Source organism: Macrobrachium nipponense, chromosome 17, assembly GCF_015104395.2.
Source record: "Macrobrachium nipponense isolate FS-2020 chromosome 17, ASM1510439v2, whole genome shotgun sequence".
NCBI classification, from domain to species: domain Eukaryota; kingdom Metazoa; phylum Arthropoda; class Malacostraca; order Decapoda; family Palaemonidae; genus Macrobrachium; species Macrobrachium nipponense.
The window spans coordinates 28,826,972-28,850,148 of NC_087210.1; the positions used below are offsets into that span (position 1 = coordinate 28,826,972).

The following is a 23,177-nucleotide window of genomic DNA, read 5'->3' on the forward strand; positions in this document are numbered from 1 at the left end:
CATCCAGGGTTGGGAAAGAGTGAACGCGGTAGCGTGGGTGCATGGTCTTTGACAAGTTTTCACCCGATATATGCACGCGTTGCCAGATCTCACAAGATTCCTTGCTTTTTCATCTGAGCTATTTAATCGGATCCAGCTAGGTGCTAGAAAATTATCCGATTGTTAAGACCTCAGGTTTGTAGCTATGAAAAATACAAATTGTCTTCGAAAATTTGTCATTTTTCAGCTCATAGGTCTAGCTTGTAGGGTCAGTTCTTGATTGCTTATCAGATAGAAATAGCACTTAATGTTTTAAACCTTGGCAAACTGTTGTGCATTGATACTCCTTAAAAATGTGTAAATGGATAAACATAAAATGTTGAAGTTAAAAATGTGTAAATGGATAAACATAAAATGTTTAAGATTGATCAAATTTGTCAAGCATTTGTTTCTGACATTATACATATGTTGTTGGTTGAAGGTTTGACTATTGCTAAGGGTATTTTGCATTTTAAGTATTATTATTTTGCATTCATGGATCAAGTTGAGTTGGGTATCACATATCCATAGATCACAGGTGAGTGGGCAATCGAAAGTGGCACAAGTTTACTTTGGTGTGAAGTAGCATTATTCCAAAAAGAATGCTGCTTAACGTGGCACACTTTTTGGAATAATGAACACCACAGTCCAACCTGTTTTAATTTTTCATTGTCATATTGATCATTCTTGAGTGCCAGCCATTTACCAATGATATGGGTTTTAGAGGTAGCAATAACTTTAGAAGTGCTGTGTAAATTGGAAATGGTTAAATCTAATACCTGTGAATCTTTAGAAAGTATTTGACTGAGTACTAAGACAAGTATTTAAATGGACATCACAGAGGTATAAGGTACCAGGGAAGCTCATTTAGGATGACATCATAATTACCCAGGATATGGCAGGAAAGCAGTTACGTACAAGCATATCAAGGAAACTTTGAGATAATTATTGGTGACCATAAAAATCAACAGTCTTTTAATGTTTATTATATAATATAAAGGAGGAAGCCACAAAGCAGAAACCGAGGAGTGTACAGTAATATACTGGTTTAAAACCTGGGGAGATGGAAAATCAATATAAGCAAAGCTAAATTTAATTTAAGTTTACAGGAAAGAAAGCAAAGATGAGAGTTCAGTTGGGGAAATAGCTATGTAGAGGCTGTGAAAGAGTTGTAGAAAGGAATGCAGTACATACTTTGTTTTGAATAGGACAGATTATGTGTCATGAGTTGATAAACATAAATTGAATACGTAGTGAATACAGGCAGCCCCCGGTTACTGTTGGTATCGGTTACTGGCATTTCAATTTTACAGCGCTTGTTTAATATATTCATAATGGGGTTTTACAGTCCGTAGGGTTTATAGCGCCGTTACATATCTGGGTTATCGGTGGCTTAGGCAAAGAGCAGAGACCACCTCATGAAATACAAACATAACGAATATGCATCTTTTCCTTGGCTCTTTTAAAAAGTTATCCTTTACTTTGCTGTATCCAATACTACTGTATGTAGTCATATACATATTACTGTTGTATTACATATAAAACACTACAAGCAAACTGATGATGTTTTGGATTTGGAAAAATTGGCTGAGTGCAGAGGTAAGATTAGTTTGCCATATTTAACCCAATTCAGAGCGATTTTCTTCTTCTATTTAGTGTAAATTAATCTAGTAACTCGATTCATATGTGACAAGGCTATTTTTCTTTATATGAAGTGTTTTTAAGTTGAAATATGACTTCAATACCTCTTGTTGTGAAAAAAAAGTTTTTTTTTAAATAGATGGCGCCGTTGTCTAGTTATTGCTACTTAGCCTAAGTGCCAAGGGACCCTCCAAAATACAACCATAACAAATATGCATATTTTCCCTGGCTCTTTTAAAAAGTTATGCTTTACTTCACTGTATCCAATGATACTGTTAGTCTCATATTACTATAGTATTATAAAATACAAACAAAGCGATCAATGTTTTGGCCTGCAAAAATCAGCTGAGTGCTGAGGCAGGTTTATTTCTTGCTATTTAACTTGATTCAGAGCAATTTTCTTGCTTCTATTTAGCATAAATAGATTGCTGTTTATATGGAACAAGGTCATTTTTCATTATATGAAGTGCTTTTAATTGAAGTATGACTTAGATATGAATTGTTGTGAATGCGATTATTTATTTTAATTTTTTTTTTAATAGATGGTGTTCGGAACATGTTTTATGTGTAAAAAAAAGATGCCATTTGTTATTTTCATCCTATTTTATAATGATACAAGATTTACGAATTTATCTTTTATCGGCGTGAAAACGACAGTAAAATGTGTTCATTCATGGCCAGTATTTTTTATTAAAATAGTTTTATTCAGTCTTACCAAGCAATTATTCAGCTGTAGGATTCCTACGCTTAGCAGACCAAACTTCAAGTTTCTCGGTGGCTCTGCCATCATTAGTGTAGGTAACCAGTTCCGCCCACTTCCGGTAAAAAGGTATGACGACGTCACACCTCTCAATTGGATTTCTGCCGGCTCCCGAGTAACATCGGTAGCTTTGCGGACCTTCGTCATCATTTGGATGGTTATTTTGACTTTCCTGATTACATATTGGCGACATACAAGTTTTGTGTGGTTTTGATATTCAGAATTAGCTTAGCTTATTTTGCTGCCTTTTTTTTTCTTGAATATGTCAGATTCAAGCTCATCTGGAGTTGGGTTTTGCGCAGATGGCTGCAAAATTAGGCTAGTTAAAGAAATTCACGATCCTCACTCTAGGTGTAGGAAATGTGGGGGTGAGGAGTGTTCAAAAGAATTGAGATGTTCTTTATGTCAGGATTGGGATGATGTCAAATGGAAACTTGAAAGTTCACATTATAAGAAGGTTTTACAAGATAGGAAGAGAAAAGCAGCCCTTAGGGCAGATAGTAAGGCTATAGCTCCTCCGCCTTCCCATGTTAGTGGAGATCCCTACTCCTGCTTCTTCTCCTATTCCTGGAAATATTTCTCCCATTCTCAGTCCTTTAACCCCTTCACTTCCGACTCCTTTACCAGCTTCCCATGTTGCAGTTTCTGATACCATTGCCAGCCTCAAATCAAGGTTTGAGAGGAATTTTGAGCATTTGGCCAATACTATGATGGAGTTAGGTGCCTCCATGAAATCGTTAAAGTGCCCAGTGCTAATGCAAGTGAAGTGCTTTAGACAAAGGTCGCTGTCCCGCTCCCTCCGACATAATGGAGGTCCAAGGAAGACTGGCAGGGTTTGCCCACAGGCATTTACTCCCTCTGTTGACCCTGAAGTGCCGAATCAGGCATCGACTGAGCGCTGTTGGAAAGGCATCTCTTTCGGTGCAAATTTATCGAACTCCAGTGATTTATCTTCTCCAGGTTCGCGTCGCTGGCATAGTTCCTGGGCCTCTCACCTTTTTAAGAGATCTTTGATGGCTGATGTCTCCCATATCCCTGTCAAGAAATCTAGGGATACAGTTTCGAGTCCACACCCACCTTGTAGTCATGCTGCTTCGATTCATGACTCAGCGGACTCGACTGAGGTTCAAAAGGTGCGGGTACCTATGAAATGAGCAGCACCACTTCAGTCGACTCGACTGACTTCAATATCAAGTCCAAAACCTTCTTCCTCATGAAGACGTAAGTCTTTATCGTTCGTTCAATCAGATACATCCCAGGAGGACCTGGCTTTGGCTCCTTTTCATCAACACTTTAAGGAATTGTTGTCCTTCTTTAAGGGTAAGACGCCACATTGAAGAAGGAAGAATCGTCCATATCTCCTGGGTCTTCAGAAGAACAAAGGCAAGAACAAGCGCAAGAGCAGGAGCAAGAGCAAGTGTGAGAGCAAGAGAAAAAGTGAGGACAGGTCTCGACTAAACCTCCGACACCTTACGCTTCTGTGATGAGGTTCCTTTTAGAATACTTTCTGGACTGTTTTTCTCCTGCCACTCCTTGTTTTCTGCCTTCTGTCTTCATGATGAAGAAAAAGAAGCATCCGGAAGATCTTCCCAAGCTAGTCCTAGGAAGGCTCTCCGTTTTGTTGATAAGTGGCTGGCAACTAAGAGAGAGCATGGCAAAGCGTCTTTCGCCTTCCCTCCATTGCTCATCAACAAGCGTTATCGTTTTTACATCAGCGGGAAGCTCCTTCCTCGGGAGTATCTGCCTCCTCCCAGGGTGACTTCTTGGCCCTGGTGGACACAAATAGAAGAGCAGTGGTTTTGGCTGCAAAAACATTCTTTTCTTCTTCTGAGATCGTCCACCTTGTTCGTCACCTTTCAAAGGTTTTGGAGATCTTTAGCTTTATGGACTGCTCAATCGGAGCTTTGGCAAGGAAGTTGAGGACTGCACTTTGCTTTTTGAGGATTTTCGGGAGGATTGGCTGGGAGTGCTGTCTTGTTCAGACAATGTGATAAGAGTTGATGTGGACGAAGTAGCTTCCTTGTTCGCCATGGGAATTTTGAAGAAACATGAACTATGGTGCTCCTTTGCCAAGTCTTTCACCGCTTCAGAAGCAGCCCTTTCATGGGGGAAAGTCCCCCCCTTTTTGCCAGACCTCGCTCTAACCTTCGCCCACCATCCAAGTCCTCATCTAGATTCACAGTTAAGACTGAAAGTAAGTTATGTCCCTGTCCTTCACATGCTCGTAGGTGCCAGGCTGCACCAATTTTGGGAGGAATGGAGATCAGAGGTGCAGAAGCCTTGGTCATCGAAGTACTACATTTCGGTTACGCCATTCGTTTCAAGGAAAGACCTCCCCTGTCCCAAGGTCCCCATCATATTAACATCTTAACTCTGCCGGCTCAAGAGAAGTTTTTGGCACTTGAGGAAGAAGTAAAACCCTTGATTCTCAAGCGTGCAGTCAAAGAGGTCAACAACACATCGATGGGGTTTTACAACATTTTTTTTGTAGTCCCCAAAGCATCAGGGGGCTGGAGGCCTGTTTTGGATGTCAGCACATTGAATCGTTTTGTTCTTAAAACGAAATTCAAGATGGAGACACAGATTTCCGTTCTTGCCGCGCTTTGTCAGGGGGACTGGGTGGTATCCCACGACATGCAGGCGCCTACTTCCAAGTTCCAATCCATCAGGACTCCAGGAAATATCTCCGTTTTGTTTTTCAGAACAAGGCTTTTCAGTTTCGGGCTTTGTGCTTCGGCCTATCGACAGTGCCTCAGATGTTCACCAGGATTCTAAGCCCCTTGGGATAGTGGTTACATTTAATGGGGATAAATGTATCTGTGTATTTGGATAACTGGCCTCTCAGAGCCCCTTCAGAGAGGACTTTCTGCCTGACGCAGAAGTTGGGCTTAGTAATAAATATGTCAAAATCCCAAGTTATTCCTTCTCAGAGAATTCTCTATTTGGGAATGACTCTGGACTCAGATTTTTTGGGCTTTTCTGTCCCCAAAAAGAGTAAAGTTGTGTCTTCGGACACCTCAACAGTTCCTGACTAGTCCGTTGTGCTGCTCAGCAGTACAGTGGATGAGTGCTAGGTATGCTCTCCTCGGTAGACAAGTTCGTGAAACTAGAAAGACTGCACTTGAGGGCTCTACGGTTCTTCCTAAAGGCGAACAGGTGCAGGAAGTCTCGACCAGATTCAACAGTTTTCCCAATCATGAGGGAAATGAAGAGCAATCTCTTGTGGTGGAATTTGAGAGAAAGGCTTCAGGAATGCATGTCTGTTCTTCCAGTGAACCCCGGCCTACAATTTTATTCAGGATGACAAAGTGTGGGGAGTTTGGACAGTCTCAAAAATCCCTGCACATCAACGTCAAGGAGCTCCTGGCTGTTCCTGGGCCTTTGGGAGTTTGTACATCTAGTGGAAGGTCAGGTGATGGCCATCCATGCCAACAACTCCACAGCCCTGTCATACATTCAGAAGCAGGGGGGACTCGCTCGTTCACTTTGTTCACAAAGGCACAGGATGTTCTGCTTTGGGCAGAGGAACATCTTATCCGTCTGGTTCCATGTTTTGTTCACAGGAAAATTAATGTACTGGCAGACAAACTCGGCAGAGGGTAGCAAGTTCTGTTGTCAGAATGGACGCTACAAACGAAAGTTTGCCTAGATCTATGTAAGGTGTGGGGAAAACCGTCCATCGATTTGTTTGTAATGTCCAAGAACAACTGTCTTCAGTTGTTCTGTTCCTGGGGAGTAGAGGCGATGTTGCTGGACTGATCGGAGCTAGACGCTTACGCGTTTCCTACCTTCAGGATGATCAGGGAGGTCATCAACAAAGTAAAGCTCTATCAAAATATTCACCTGACTTTGAAAGCTCCCTTTTGGCCGAGGAAAGAATGGTTCCCGGACCTTCTTCACATGTTGGTGGACTTTCTGAGGCTCCTTCCTCAAAAAAAGTTGCTTCTCAGACATCCACACTTCCATCGCTTCCATCAAGGGTTGTCTGCTCTTGTGCTGACTTCAGACTGTCAGGAGTCTTGCCAGAGCAAAAGTTTTTTTGTGTAGAGTTGCAGAAGTGATTGTGAGATGCAGACGCACTTCTTCTAACAACCTTTACCAGTTGAAGGAACGTCTTCAGGAGTTGGTGTAGACAAGCTAAAGTCTCTTCTTCTGAGACCATTATGAGTCAGATTGCCAACTTCCTTCTCTTCCTAAGGTCGTCAAAGAAGTTATCCCCTTCTATGATTAAGGGATATCGAGCAATGCTCAGTTCTGTGTTCAAGCATAGGGGTCTTGGAACTGTCGTCGAATAGTGATCTGACAGACCTCATCCGCTCATTTGAGACATCAAAAGCGCTGAAGGACTGTGTAGCTTGGAATTTCGATGTAGTCCTGAAATATATTTCCTGACCTCCCTTTGAGCCTCTTTGTTCGTCTTCTCTGAAGAATTGAACAAAGAAAACTCTTTTTACCTGCAGTGGCTTCAGCAAAACATGGCGGTGAAATTCACGCTGGGGACAGAAGAGTGGGTTTCACTCTGAGAAATGCAGTTTGTTCCTTTGCCCTTTCCTTTTTGGTGAAGAACGAGAATCCTTCGGAACTTTGGCCTCGCTCTTTCATTATTAAGAATATAGTAGATATTTTCAGTCCAGAAGAGGAAGAAAGACTTCTTTGTCCAGTGAGAGCTCTAAAATTTTGTCTGCATAGAACACAGAAAGTGAGAGGTGATTCTGCATGTTTATGGTGTTCAGTGAAGGATCCTTCTTGTCCCCTTTCGAAGAACGCTATGTCCTTCTTTCTCAGGTCGTTCATCAACGAGGCGCACTCCCAAGTTAAGGATGAGTTTCGTGCAGTTGAAGGTTAAGGCGCTTGAAGTGAGAGCTGTCCCTACCTCACTAGCATTTTGCAATAACCTATCGTTATCGGCGATCTTACAATCGATGTTCTGGTGGTCTTAAGTCGGTGTTCACCACACATTATTTGAAAGAAGTAGAGACCGTGTTTGAGAACTTTAGACTCCTGGGCCTTTATCTGTTGCTGGCATGTTATTAGGAGAAGCAACATAGAGGGGGCTGTCTGTTCCTCTATTTTTTCACCTTGTATCAAGGTTCTTGGGTCCTTGGGAAGTCTGGAGGTACTTAGTACCTGTAGTACCCTCCAGTCAGTTTGCAATAGAGGGTATTGGTTTTGTTGGTTGTATTTGGTGTAAGTGACCATATCTAGTGTTTTGATTTGTGGTATCTGGTTCTCGCCCAGGGCAAGGACATTCTTATTTTGTTGTTTCCTTGCTAAGTCAGCAGTTTAGCCCACGACTTCAAGGAACTTTCCACTTTCTACTGTAGAGGAGACGCATGGTCTAGTTACACTCTCTACTAAGTAAGCAGAGCGCCAACCAGAGGGAGTACTTTCCTGCAGCAGCTCGCTTACAAGGTAAGGTATGACAAGCATATGGTCTATACTTTCACACGGTAACCCTTTTGATAATTTAGTTGTCTCAGAAGGTGTTATCTCCACTACCCTCCACCTTTCAGTTTGGAATCAACTGAATAATTGCTTGGTAAGACTGTATAAAAGATGTTTTTATAATGAAATAATGTTTTATTCATACTTACATAGCAATTATTTGATTCGAGCCCTCCCTCCTGCCCACAGGTGGAGTTTGCGACTGAAATCCATTTGAGAGGTGTGTCGTCGTCATACCTGTTTACTGGAAGTGGATGGTAACTTACCTACACTAACAATGGCGGCGCCACCGAGAAACTTGAAGTTTTGTCTGCCATGCGTAGGAATCCTACAGCTGAGTACATAATTGCTTGGTAAGTATGAATAAAATATTTTATTATAAAAATATAATTTTTCTCAACCATTATTTGCAGTAAAGTTGTACCCATGTTGCTGATGCAAGATAATTTGTAGTCATTAGCAGTGTGAACATTTATTTTTCTCAGGTTCAGCTACAACTGCAGCTTAAATTTAGCAGTACTATACTTCCTTGCCAATATTTTCTCCATAGCAAATAAAGGTATAATGCAAAAATATTTAAGTCCTGCTCAACTTAATTAACGTCATTTGTATCATAACTACAATAATTTTTTACTATCCTACGATGACTGAAATGCAAGCAAAACTTTTATCAGATTCAGTTCAGTTTTTTTAGCAAAACAACTGTTATCATTCAGTTGTTCATGGCTGTAGTGTTTAAGCAACGATTATAACGTTACTAACGATACTTTTATCATTCTCTTTATTGCTTTTTTAACATATTAAACTAGAAGATATGATAAATAAAGAGATGGAGGAAACATTAGCAGTCTGAAAAAGGTGAGTTTCTCTCATCCTCTCTCATCTCGTCTCTCTCTCTCTCGTCTCTCTCTCTCTCTCTCTCACTCATCTCTCTCTCTCTCCATACTAGGCCACGATTTACCTGTAAGTTCATCAAATCTGACATTAAAAATTTATAGAACTACCATGCAGACCATAGTAAATGATAGGTGAATTAAATTCCACATTTCCAGTAAAGAGTTATAACATATTAGGGCCAAATATCAGGCTATGACAATGTCTAAGGCATTGTTAACAAGTCTAGGCACCGTAAGGTGGATTGTGGCGCCTTTAGACTTTTGAATTTCGTTTAGCGATGATTTTCAGTTCAGTTTTTTTAGCAAAACAACTGTTATCATTCAGTTGTTCATGGCTGTAGTGTTTAAGCAACGATTATAACGTTACTAACGATACTTTTATCATTCTCTTTATTGCTTTTTTAACATATTAAACTAGAAGATATGATAAATAAAGAGATGGAGGAAACATTAGCAGTCTGAAAAAGGTGAGTTTCTCTCTCTCTCTCTCTCTCTCTCTCTCTCTCTCTCTCTCTCTCTCTCTCTCTCTCTCTCTCATACTAGGCCACGATTTACCTGTAAGTTCATCAAATCTGACATTAAAAATTTATAGAACTACCATGCAGACCATAGTAAATGATAGGTGAATTAAATTCCACATTTCCAGTAAAGAGTTATAACATATTAGGGCCAAATATCAGGCTATGACAATGTCTAAGGCATTGTTAACAAGTCTAGGCACCGTAAGGTGGATTGTGGCGCCTTTAGACTTTTGAATTTCGTTTAGCGATGATTTTCAGTTAGCGTCAGGCCCCTAGGAACGGAACCCCAATAGTTAACCTGGGGCTGCCTTTAGTATTTTGATACTCAAGATGTACAAGAAATGCTTAGCTTGTAAAGGAGGATGTCATAAAGTGGTGGAAGGGCAACCCTATGGAGAGGCAGAGCATTTTTGGTACTATGGAAACATCAGATTGTAAATTCTAATTAAGAAGACAGTTGAACAGTAACAATAGCTTGAAGTGGAAAGTGAATGTTAGACAGTTGGTAAATAGAAATTTAAATTAGTAATCAGAGAAGAAATCTTTACTGCATGTATAACATGATAGTATGTACTTTTCTGTGTATGGGAGACTTAGGTACTTAAAAAGGAAATTAAGTAGATTTTGAAGATCTTGTAATCTCAGAATTCTGAGCTTCATTATTTATTTTAGTAGACACTTAATATATTAAGTGAGGAAATAGCTGAAGAATTTGTTCAAGTCTGTGAAATGACAGATCTGAAAAATTGAGATGGTTTGTGCTTGTGATGGAACAACAAAAGCAGCAGTCGGTCAGAGATTAGATTCAGTAGATTTGGAAGTAGAAGTGGGATAGAGTCATGGAAAATTCCAGAGAGTTATTGAGGATGACCAGGCCAACAGCATTGAGGCTAACCATTGCACAGAAGAGTTTATATAATAGGCCACATAGCCTAGCAGGAGAGTGATGGGAAAGGCTAGGAAATTCCACATTACAGTAATTAGATTTTTCAAACTTATCATATCTCTAGACCTCATGCCAAAATGATGTGCATTATCACACCTCTTTCTGGATTTTTTAAGCTGATATGTATGTCAGTATGTAGGCAGTGCTTCCAATTTAAGTGTAAGGCTTTATTTAAAAAAATCAGTGGTTTGGTTCAAAAACAATTTTCTGGGCTCAGCTCGTGTCGCTGCTCAAAATATCCTTTAATCTATTATTTCTAGGGTAAATGTACTAACACATACCAGAGAATAAATAAAATAAAGAAAAAGGTCAGTATAACTGACTCGCTCACCCTCCAGGAGGGTGTCGGTATGAACACTAGGCGAGTGAGACCACTACCACGAGCCAAATGCCAATAGAAATCTCCCACTACAAAAACCCTCCAAGAGGGGAGCCGACCCACAGAGTGAGCAGCTCGTACTACTACTACTCCATCCCATGCTGCCGACTGCTGCGCCTCTGGTGGCCATCCTTTCAAGTTAGCGCACACGAGTCGGTTGTGATATTTTTCCTCTCTGTGTTTTTTGTGCCCTTTCATTGGATTTTCTATTATGGAGCGTGCAGCTATCGCAGCAGCTAAGTTAAGTACTCAGTATTTACGGTTAGTTGGTTTTTTCCGGCCCTGAGACAGTATTTGCCGTTTTTTAGGTATAAATACGATCTCGGGGTCGGAAGCATGGCAGCATGGTTCTGCCTCGTGATGGGTTCGTTCTTGGTCTCCCATACCTAGAACATCCCCTTATTTATCTTCGCTCTATATGATTATCCGCTTTACTTAGGGTACGGTCTACTCAGGTTGTCATGCATGCATGTATTTTACCTTACGTAGGCTTCTTCTATCCAGACCCTAGTCCAGGTTCTTAGTATCGGCCTCTGACTAGCTTTGAGTGGTAGACTTGCCTTCGGGTTAGTCGTACACTCCTGGATTTTTTCTCCTGCTATATTGTTTTCTTTCTTTCATTTATTTATTTATACTGTGTATTTTATTATTGTTAGGTTATTTAGGCGTTTGGCTTAGCCTAGGTCCTGGCTCTTTGAGCCTATACTACCGCTCATCAGTTCGGTTGCTTCCCTATAGCATCTCTCTGATCAGTTGGTTTGGCCCAGTGGGCTTATTTACTACCGCTTTTCAGTTCAGTATGCTTCCCGATAGCATTTCCCTGATCAGTGGTTGTCCTAGGCTTAGTTGTCGTATTTGGTCTTACCGCCTCGTGGTCACTTCGTGATCACGGGCCAGCCAGACGCCTGTCCAGTCATTCTTCCCCCCCCTCCCGCTCTTCCATAGAGTCGGGCGGGGGTGGGTCGGTCTGCCCATGCTCGCTCCTCATACCCGAGCCTGCCTCCCTCTCTCCCCTCAGGCGGAGGGGCTAGGGAGTCGGGACAGACCCAGACTGGTCTCGACCTCTCCGGCTTCTCGGTCCGGCCGGTTGGTGCGGAGTGGGGGGTACTGGCCTTGCCCACCCTCCGCGCTACCGTGTCGCTCCGGGCTAGCTTGAGCCTGTATGTCTTCTCGCTCTTTCCCATCTTACTAGGGCTCCTTCCTGATCGGAGTCCTGGTATCCAGCGGAAAGTTGTTAGTCCACCCAGTAGGGTGGACCGGAGCATACAGTGGGTCTCTACTAACCTTACCGTTTTGCTGAGTTACTACACTCCGCTACGCACTGGACTTAGTCCGGTTTGCTTGTGTGTTAGGTTTAAGTTATCTTTAAGTTTATCTTAAGAACCTTAAACCATCCCCCCTCCCTTACATATCTTACCGGATCTCTCCGGGATTATAGCCTATTCAGGCGATGCAGGGAGGGGTTATGCCCAAATTTTTTCCGAGCTCCGGCATGCATCGGAGTTCTTCTGTCCTTTAGACTGTAAGTGATGTTTTTTAAGATACTCATGTGTCTCCCCACTTACAGGCCACCAACTGTGAGCATCCGGGATGTTCCGCCACACTTCAGGACCCTTGTGGACACGAAGTTTGCCGGTCCCATGCTCCATGCGCGACTCCGCTCGGGGACATCCAGGTCTGGTACCATGAGACGTGTACCATATGTTACGATCTGGTGAGCCAGCTTTTGGAAGGGGTAAGTTTTCCATCTCCAGTAGCTGCTCCGCTTCTTTTTTAGCGCTTAAGTTTTCATCATTTATTAACTTAAGGCAATTAATTTAAGTTATACTTTAAGTTTTAGTTTTAAGTGATTCTTAAATCTAAACTACGCCCTCTCTTCCAGGCTCCGGCGGCGGTAAGAGATACCGCACTGGCTACCCTGCGGGCCTGGGTCGGCGGTTTTGGGAAAACGCCGCCAAGGGACAGCCCTACATCCTAGAGAAGCGGTTGGCATTACTAATCTTCCCCGGAGGCAAGGCGACAGGATACGTCGACCCGGTAGAAGCGGATCCGACTATCGCCTTCATCCAACAACAGCTGGCTACCTCATTAACTGATCAGGACCAGGATATCTCTACGGATGTCGCGACCCTAGATATTAATGTTGAACCTATGGTAGGTATAGACGACCTGTTGGTCGAGGTAGGTACGGTGGACACCCAAGGGTCACCCTTGGGCGTAACTGTTTCTTCTACTCCTGCAACCTCTCCATCCTTCCAAGGCTTTAGGGGTGACGAAATATATTCTCTCCTGGCGCTTCGGTTAGACCTAAGGTCAAGTCTAAGGTGATGACCTTGACTAAGACGTCGTCGTCGTCTAAGAAGACGACTTCGGCTTCATCCTCCTCCCGTAAGTCTCCGGCTGGGAATCCCGGAGCATCCAGGTCTAAAGCTTCTAGCTCCGGCTCTAAGTCCTCGAGGAGTAAATCCTCCAGAGAGAGATCTCGCACTCCGGCAGAATCACCAGTTCCGCTACCTTTGGTTCCGATTCAGAGCCTCCCCTCCACCTCCGCAGCAGCTCCGGCTTTGGACTCCAATGCTGGCCTGTTGCAACAGGTGGGTGACCTGGTTGGGTCCTTAAAGAGTAGCATGGAGCAAATGATCTCTCGTCTGTCGGACAGGATTACTTCCCAGGACTCCATTATAGCCGGGCTGAGAGAAGCTCCTCTAGCCTCTCCTCCACTGTCCAGCACGAGTGGATCCCAACTTCCTCCGTATGACTCACTACCTCAGTTCTCTATGAACAATCCGTGGAGAGTAGCGTCATACGCCCCCTTCCAGGACGGTCTCATCTCTATACCGGAATTTGGGACTCGAAGAATAGAGGACTTCGAGTTCTTCCCGGAAGACCTCCAGCCTCCGTTCATAGGCTACGCAAGGCTTACGCCTTCGGCTATGGTGCGGGACGATAAGGTACCTAAGGAGACAGTCCTCTACTCACGAGACCAGGCTCAGAGAGAATGGCTCAGGTGTTTAGAGGACATGGATTGTTCTAACACCAAGATACAACCATTTAAGAGTCCCTTTACCATTTTTACAATGGATGAAGAGTACCCCGCTCCCGTTCCTAACCAAGATCGCGAGGTCGACCATCCCAGCGGCCCAGAAGGGGGAACCTATACCGCAGTTGAAGGAAGCGGATCCCACATCTCCGTTGCTCCCCTCAGTTGGAGAATTGTGGGAAGACTTGCCGAATACATTCTCAGCTGGCAAACTCAAACCAGACTGTGCTATGGAGCAGTTTGGTGAAAAGCTACCCAGGCTCCCAGATAGCCTTATTCAGGCTGAATTTGATGCAAAATCGCGTCTAGCCAGATCCATCAATTCTATGGCTATGTCTGAGGTAGCTACCATGGCTTATGGATCAGAACCGATTTTTAAGCTCATGACCAAAGCCCTGACTCAAACGGTACAGTCAGATATGTTTGAGTTTGCCACTGCTCGGACGAATTGTAGGAAGCATGTCCTACAAGAGGCAACCATTCGGCATGAACCGAATAGGTTACTCTCGTCTAGCATCTGGGGAGCAGATCTCTTCCCAGAAGCTATGGTTAAGGAGGTCCAGTCAGAGGCTACCAGGTTAAACCAGAGCCTTAAGGATCGTTGGGGCCTTTCGGCTAAGAGGAGCAAGACCTGACTCCTAAAGGTAAGGGACAAAAGAAACCCAGGCGTTTCCAACCTTACCAGAAGAAGCAACTACGCTTTCCTCAACAAGTTCCAACAGTACCGTTAGTGCAGACAGCCCAACCCTCCACTTCTAAAGGTCAATCACAGCCAATTTATGTGATATCCCCTCAGCCTCAGCCCTCCACCTCTTACGCCATCTCTCCAGCTTACAATCAAGCCTTCGAGAGTCAAGCTTCTCAGAAGTATGACCGCTCGGGTAAGGGAGGTAGAGGTAAGCGTTCCTTTCGTGGGAGAGGATCGGGAGGCCCCTTTAACAGGGGAAAGCACTTCAGAGGAGGCCGAGGCGGTTACCAGAACCAATGAAGAACTTCAGGTAGGAGGGAGGCTGTTTCACTTTCGCCACCGGTGGAACTTCAGCCAATGGGCTCAGAGCATAGTGTCAAAAGGGCTGGGTTGGAGCTGGTTGACGAACCCACCTCCATCCAGACCTTTCCGTCAACTTCCTTCCAAGGAATTGACAGAGTACGCAGACGACCTCCTTCAAAAAGGAGCTATAGCGAGAGTCAAGATTAAAATTTCAAGGTCGCTTGTTCAGCGTGCCAAAGAAAGGCTCACAAAAAAGAAGGGTAATCTTAGACTTGTCCCGCTTAAACTTAGCCATCCGCTGCGACAAGTTCAAGATGCTCACGATCTCACAGGTGCGGACCCTACTTCCCGTGGGGCAGTCACCACCTCTATCGATCTTACAGACGCTTACTATCATATCCCTATTGCAAGACACTTCCGTCCGTATCTGGGTTTCAAGATAGGAGACCAGACATTCTCCTTCAAGGTAGTTCCATTCGGACTCAACGTGGCACCCAGAGTGTTCACGAAGCTAGCGGAAGTGGTAGTGCAACAACTCAGATCGCAAGGGATCATGGTAGTAGCGTATCTCGACGATTGGTTGATCTGGGCCCCAACAGTCGAGGAATGCAACAGAGCTACTCTGAAAGTGATTCAGTTCCTGGAATATCTAGGCTTCAAAATAAACAGGACCAAATCAAGACTCACTCCAGAGTCAAACTTTCAGTGGCTGGGCATTCAATGGAATCTATCATCCCACACTTTGTCGATTCCATCAACCAAAAGGAAAGAAATAGCAAAGTCAGTCAAACAATTTCTAAGTCACAAACTAGCGTCAAGGAGAGCCCAGGAAAGGATCCTGGGTTCTCTCCAGTTTGCATCAGTGACAAACGTCTTAATGAAAGCCAAACTGAAAGACCTAACCAGAATCTGGCGCTCGCGAGCAAACGTCAGGTCCAGGGACAAACTATCCTCAGTGCCTCTGATTCTAAAGAATCGACTTCGGCCATGGGCGAGAGTCAAGAATTTATCAATGTCAGTACCCTTCAGTTCCCTCCACCAGGGATCACCATCCACACAGACGCGTCCTTAAGCGGCTGGGGAGGGTATTCCCAGGTCAAAAAGGTTCAAGGGACTTGGTCACCTCAGTTCCGTCAGTTCCATATAAACGTACTGGAGGCAATGGCAGTGTTCTTGACTCTAAAAAGGTTACGCCCACCCAAGTACTCCCACATAAAGCTAGTCCTGGACAGCGCAGTGGTAGTACATTGTATAAACAGAGGAGGCTCCAAGTCACGTCATCTAAATCACGTCATGATAGCCATCTTCTCCCTGGCAGACAAGTTCAGTTGGCATCTTTCCTCCACTCACATAGCTGGAGTAAGAAACGTCATAGCAGACGCCCTATCCCGATCAGTACCCCTAGAGTCGGAATGGTCACTGGACAACAGTTCGTTCCAATGGATCCTTCAAAGAGTCCCAGGGCTACAGGTGGATCTCTTCGCATCACAAGCGAACCACAAACTACCGTGTTATGTAGCCCCCAACCTGGACCCTCTGGCCTATGCCACGGACGCCCTGGCTATAGACTGGAACAACTGGGAGAAGATTTATGTCTTCCCTCCAGTGAATCTCCTCATGAAAGTATTGAACAAACTCAGGACATTCAAGGGTCAAGTGGCTCTAGTAGCCCCAGACTGGCCGAAGAGCAACTGGTATCCTCTAATTTTGGAGCTGGGCCTTCGTCCTCTTCAGATCCCCAGTCCCAAGCTCTCCCAGTCAGTACAAATGAAGACTGTGTTCGCTTCCTCAGGGATTCTCAAAACCCTAACTTTATGGATTTCATGAAGTTTGCGGCAAAAAGAGATGCGAATATTGACCCTCAGAATATTCTATTCTTGGAATCCGATAAGAGGGATTCGACTTTGAGACAGTATGATGCTGCTGTCAAAAAGTTAGCAACCTTCCTGAGAGAATCGGATATTAGAATCATGACAATTAATTCAGCTATATCCTTTTTCAGATCCTTATTTGAAAAAGGTTTAGCAGCTAGCACGATTACGACAAACAAGTCAGCTTTGAAAAAGATATTTCAATTTGGATTTAACATAGACTTGACGGATTCCTACTTCTCGTCTATTCCTAAGGCATGTGCTAGGCTTAGGCCTTCTGTAAGGCCTACGTCAGTTTCATGGTTCTTAAATGATGTTCTAAAACTGGCTTCCGAAACCGATAATGACACATGCTCTTTTATAATGCTCTTAAGGAAAACCCTATTCTTATTAAGCTTAGCTTCAGGAGCAAGAATTTCAGAACTGTCGGCTCTATCCAGAGACCCGGATCATATTCAGTTCCTTCCCACAGGAGAAGTCCTACTTTCTCCGGAACGTAGCTTTTTAGCAAAAAATGAAGATCCTTTGATGAGGTGGGAACCTTGGAAGGTACTACCCCTTCCACAAGATATATCTCTTTGCCCAGTTACAACCTTACGAGCCTTTCTGTCTAGGACCTCCTCATCTTCATCGGGTCCCCTCTTTAGGAGGGAAAAAGGTGGAACTTTATCCATTAAAGGCATCAGGCAACAAATCCTGTACTTTATTAAGCAAGCCAATCCTGACTCTTTTCCGAAAGCACATGATGTCAGAGCAGTAGCCACCTCAATTAATTATTTCCAACATATGAACTTCGATGAGTTGAAAAAGTATACTGGATGGAAATCACCGACAGTGTTCAAACGTCACTACCTTAAGTCCTTGGAAGCTCTGAAATTCCCAGCAGTAGCAGCGGGTAACATAGTTTCCCCTGACTCTAGCTAATTTTTAGTAGAAGATTCAGTCCTCCTTTCTACCTGCCTCACCCATAAGTTCGTCTATTCCTACCTTGTTCATTTGCATTCACCTTGTGTCTTAGCTGCTTTTGTGATAGTGTAGTGGGTGCCCCTTATTGTCTGGTTAGGGACACTCACAAATGATTATAAACATTGATCTCATGGATGTTTCCCCTTATTTTTATGCTAGGGGATACATCATTTTATAATAATTACGGGTTTTGTATATTAAGTCATATACATTCCTTTATATATTATTGTTAATTGTTTTTATTAATTGCTAATATACTTTTGATACATGCTGTTACACAGATACCATTGATACATGTAAATAATTTTACCTGTATATATGTAAATTACCTTATGTTAACAAACATTATTAGATTTAAGGGTAATTTAAGCATATTTCTATTTTTATACCCCTGTGTATATGTATCTTTTAGCAATTATATTCTATTCATATATTTTATCTTTTATTTGAGACCTATTCTAATTTATTTTAATTTTATTTTTATTTTATTACTTTTGTTTACAATCTTGTGCTATTTCTCTGGTACGATTTCGCGCAGCGACACGAGCTGAGCCCAGAAAAGGGATTTTGACGTAAGGAAAAATCTATTTCTGGGCGATTGGCTCGTGTCGCCAGCGAAATCCCACCCTACCCATCCCTTCGCCCAAGATTGTCTGCTAACTTCAGGATGGCCACCAGAGGCGCAGCAGTCGGCAGCATGGGATGGAGTAGTAGTAGTACGAGCTGCTCACTCTGTGGGTCGGCTCCCCTCTTGGAGGGTTTTTGTAGTGGGAGATTTCTATTGGCATTTGGCTCGTGGTAGTGGTCTCACTCGCCTAGTGTTCATACCGACACCCTCCTGGAGGGTGAGCGAGTCAGTTATACTGACCTTTTTCTTTATTTTATTTATTCTCTGGTATGTGTTAGTACATTTACCCTAGAAATAATAGATTAAAGGATATTTCGCTGGCGACACGAGCCAATCGCCCAGAAATAGATTTTTTCCTTTCGTCAAAATCCCTTTATTCAGGCCTGATTTTAATTTTTTATTTACCGGTACTTCCCTCCAGTGACACTGTAAGTGTTTTTTTTGGTCATTGAATTCCCTCTAGGGACAAAGTATGCAAGTAGAGGATTACTGAGGGAGTTCTGAATCAAAAACAAAATACTAAATGGGAATAAGGTTAGGTTTTTCAGAAATCATTATATTCTACATGAATTTTTGCCATTAAATGTAAGTTGTGTAATTCTTTTTATGCTGTTTTTTTTTTAGATAAGTCAGTGGCTGGCACAGTTACTAGAGTGTGAACCTTTATCAATAACAAAACTTGAAAAGATGGAAGAACTGTATGGGATGTCTTCTCGTAACAACGCAGAAATTAAATTCCGTTGGTTACGGCTTGGACTGAAATCACACTGGCCAGACTGTGTGGATGAAGCTCTGAAATTCATCACTGAACAAGGTCGAATGAAATTTGTGAGACCCATTTACAGGTTAGTTGTTTTGCTTTTCAGCATCTGTGGTGTGCTCTTTTTGACAAGGAAATATGTATGTTAAATTTAAATTGTTCATATATATATGAAACAAACCCTCGGTCTCACCATTAGGATAAATCATCTAGTGCCAGCTTAAATCCAATAAAGTTAACAAGATTGTGTATGCAAAGGATTATTGGCACGTGCTTGGTCACAAGTTATGTGGGATCACCCACATACCTCTCGCAACTCGTGACCATCTAGCCTCTTTAAAGTTGGTTTAGTTTCCCACTTTTCATTTCTTTTTGGGTTAGTGTGTGAATTTCCTGTTGATTGTAGCGTGTGATTGGATATTATGGATACCTTTATGTCCCCCTGCAAAGGTTTTTTCTGGATCTCATCAGAAACAAAAGAAGTGCCCAGGGATCAGTGGCTTCCCTTGTTCACAATTCCTAACATTTGGTTTATACAGATCCTCATCCAACATGTAGTAGGTGCAGAGAGAGCATATGTACTATTACCAGTCCCTGTTCTGCTTGTTTTTGGTAGGTGGAACAATGGAAAAGGTTTTATGAGAAGGGTCATTACAAGAGGAAGGAGACGATGCCATCTTGGGATGGTGATTCATCGTTGTCTTCTTTTGCTCTGCTTCCTCGTGATGCTCTCCGTTATCTAGAGAGGACTGTTCCATATATGTTTGTCCTTCTGTATTGAAAACTTTCCATACTCCTTCTTGTGCATCCAACGATTCATTGTCGGATGCATCAGGAGTGGTTTTGGGCATAATTTTGCTTCTGATTTCCGTTCAGGTAGGGGGCCGCATTGCCATCCTTGTCTTATGTTCCAGTCTTAGATGCTAGGCTTATCAGGATTACCAACTTTAGATGGGCTATTGTCTCTGTACATGGCTTCCCGCTTCCCTCTTGTGCCTCACTCCATGGATGTCCCTTCTCCCATTGGTCTACACTATATAGGATCGAACACCAGGACATCTACAGGGACGCACATGGTACCTATCCACATCATGTTGGGATGCATTTTGCTGTGCCCACAGGGCTACCAATAGCCTCCTTGCATTTTCCATCAAGCGTAGTGACGTCAAAGCCAGGACCCTCAGTGACGTCATTATGACTGTCATAATGCCACAGCCTACCCTCTCAACTCCGATGATGATGGATACGACTATGCTTTTGGATTTGGTAGTATGCACAAATATGGAGAAGCTACAAGCTTTTGAGGAGAGGATTAATAGAACATGCAAAAAGAAAAGAAAGATGTAAGTCTTCCTCTTCTTGTTTTATTTCCTTCTCAAAGACTTCAGTTTCATCAGATTCTTCTGTCCCTCCTGTGTGTGCTCCATATTTCCACAGATCTGGGTCCCGGCCATTGCCACGTGTAAGATAATATCAATACGAAGCCTTAGAGAATTAAAGGTCTGGTTAGGGGGGTTTTACTATTTTATTTTGCATTCATTCTTCAAGTATTTGTATTTCTTTTCATTGCATTTTGTTTCATATGCCGTACAATATGTTTTCCTGATAGAGATGGGAACTCTTCCCATGACTGAATAATGCGAGCCAGTTGTCCCAAGAGAGAATTCTTATATTTGTTATATGTAATCGTGTATTTGTTATTTTCAATCAATTGCAACACTTCCTTGGACTTTTGGACATCAATTCTGTACGTATATATATTACCAACATGCCAAAAAAGAAGTCTAGTAAGTGAAGGGAAGCAAACTCTCACAATATCAAAACTTATCTTGAAGCTAAAAGTATAGATACAGCTAATGTTGTGGCTTCTCATATGTTGCCACCAATCACGTGTGCTGAGGAGATGCCAAGTACTTCCTGTTACGAAGCTCCGAGTGAAATCTATTATTTCCTTGGACAAATATATCAAGATGATGATGTTGATGGCAGTAATGACTTTGTTTTGAAGTTATCTGATGATGAGGAGAGGGAGGAGGAAGAGAATGAGCATTTTCAAGATGTAATTGCTGTCCCTGACGTAGCAGGTGATGTCGTTATTTTATCAGGAGGCTTCAGATGACCGGGAAACAAATGTCTGCTATGCATTCAAGAAAGCAAAAGAAGCAAAGAACATCAAAAGGAGGATATGAAGGAGCTCATTAGCCTTCTATAAACCTGGCAGCACAAAAGTAGAGTGGCATTCTATGATAACCCCCCAAAAGAATTATAAACTATTTTCTTTAAATGATAATTTTTTTGTTTTTAGAGGGAATATCTCTTATAAAAGAGAGGGAAACAGGTGCCATGTAGGCTTTTCCAAGAAATTTTATATGCTTCTAAAAGCAAAATAAAGGGTTAGCAAAACTTAAACTGCATTTTTCTCAAAACATACATTTCTACATTCAAATTCTGAAAACTCCCTTATTTATGAATGGATTTTAATAATCTAAAAAGCAGTTTGTTTAGATAGTGAGAGAACACAACGGCAAATTTATTTTTCTTTTTTCTCTCAAAAAAATGTTTTTACCTAGATTTAATATATAATTTTATGGTATTTTTTCTTGCATTTTTAAAAATATTTTTTTTTAAATAGCAGACATCACATATTAGATTTTTGAGTTTGCCATTTTATTTGATAGGAATTAAACTCTGCTATTACTTTTTTTTTTTTAATTGAATGATAAATAAAACAGGAGATGTACTTTAAAAAAACAAAAACATTTTATGTTTAAAAGAAAAATATTCATTAAAAAAAAAGTTTTTATCCAATTCACCTGAAATTTTGTGTGCATCTTTGGTCAAACTAGAGGTAACACTTGTGGAAGTTTGATCACTGTCACTCAAAATTAACCCCCGATCCCACCGATGCCCTTAAGCATTGGAGGATGAGGGACTTCATGGCTGATCCTCATACCAAGAGAAGAATAATTTCTTTATCTTTGAGCCAGGACTGTCAGATCCCTGTAAGACATAAAGCTCAAGAAGAGTCCGTTAGCTCTGCCTTGAAAGTTGACTTCTTTCTTTCTAATGTGGTAGCACAACCGAAGAAACATTCAGACAGGGTGTGGACATTTCAACAAGTTTGGATGTAAGAGCAACAGGAGAAAGTTGGAATACATATGGCTTTCTTTCTAATGTGGTAGCACAACCGAAGAAACATTCAGACGGGGTGTGGACATTTCAACAAGTTCGGGCGTAAGAGCGACAGGATAAAGTTGGAGTACTCGACTAGGATCGCTGACCGGGTGCTTATTTCTCCTGTAAGTCCATTCAAGATGAGTATGCTGCGGTCAAGAGAGCACAGGTTTCGGTTTGGAGGATACTCATGTTGTTGATAACATTCATTCTACTACTAGGCCGTGGAATAGTGAGATAGTAGTTTACCCCTGGACTAGGTGTTCAAGGTCTAGATTGCCAATGGCAGTTTCTAGTCTTTCACCCGTAGCCGACACCCGTAGAAGCTCCGTTTACAAGATTTGGCAGAATGGAGAGAGAATCGACTTTCATATTCTCAGTCAAGGACATAGAAAGATACCAACGATCTTCCTCACCAGCCAATTTATCAAGACCTTTTCATGGATGGCCATTGAGTGAGGTAGGTGTTTCAGCTGAGAGAGCTGGTGGTCATGATCTCCTTATACCTTCTGCTTTGGCTGAACAGATTATTTTGGAAGCAGAAGAGGTAGAGAATCAGGACTTTCTTTCCTCTTATGCAGAGGTTATTGATCTGATTCATCAATTCAATAACCTTTCGAGGAGGACTGAGACACCTTCCATTATTGTTCTTGCTGGGATAGAAGCTCTTTTAGGACCCAAGAATGATGTTAAGGTGTCCTATGAGTTACCGTGCTCCAGTTATGCAGAATCTGTTCTCCACTATGTTAACGCACGGATTTCAAGGCAGAATAACTCTTTACGATCGATTAGATCATTTAAGTTTCTCCGTCCACCTCTTTCAAGACAGAAATATTATTCAACACCTGTTATTCTTTTGTTGAATAGACATATCAACCCAGATGTTCGTTTAAGACCAGGTTTGACTTTAGACCAAGTCAAAATGGAATGTTCTTCACTTACATGTCAAGAGGCTGCTACATTGGAGTCAAAGGCCTCTTCTGATTCAACAAGGAAATCAGTAGATGAGTCAGCTTTTGTGGTCTAAAACTATCTCATACTTAGCCAACTTAAGTGCTAATGTTTGGGCTGATATCCTGTTCATGAGAAGAGATACAGCTCTAGCCAAGTTAAGTTGTGCTCTGGATATAAACTCTTTATT

At 42.3% G+C, this 23,177-nt stretch overlaps 1 protein-coding gene across 3 annotated transcripts in view; it reads left to right on the forward strand.

Moving 5' to 3' along the window:
• The window catches only part of LOC135196154 (leukotriene A-4 hydrolase-like), a 159,211-nt gene that overhangs the window by 124,366 nt on the left and 11,668 nt on the right, over positions 1 to 23,177 (forward strand). For all 3 annotated transcript variants that reach the window (XM_064222716.1, XM_064222717.1, XM_064222714.1), the window contains one exon: positions 18,727 to 18,947. In XM_064222716.1, coding sequence (XP_064078786.1) covers positions 18,727 to 18,947 — 221 coding nt within the window. The remainder of the gene's footprint in view (positions 1 to 18,726; positions 18,948 to 23,177) is intronic.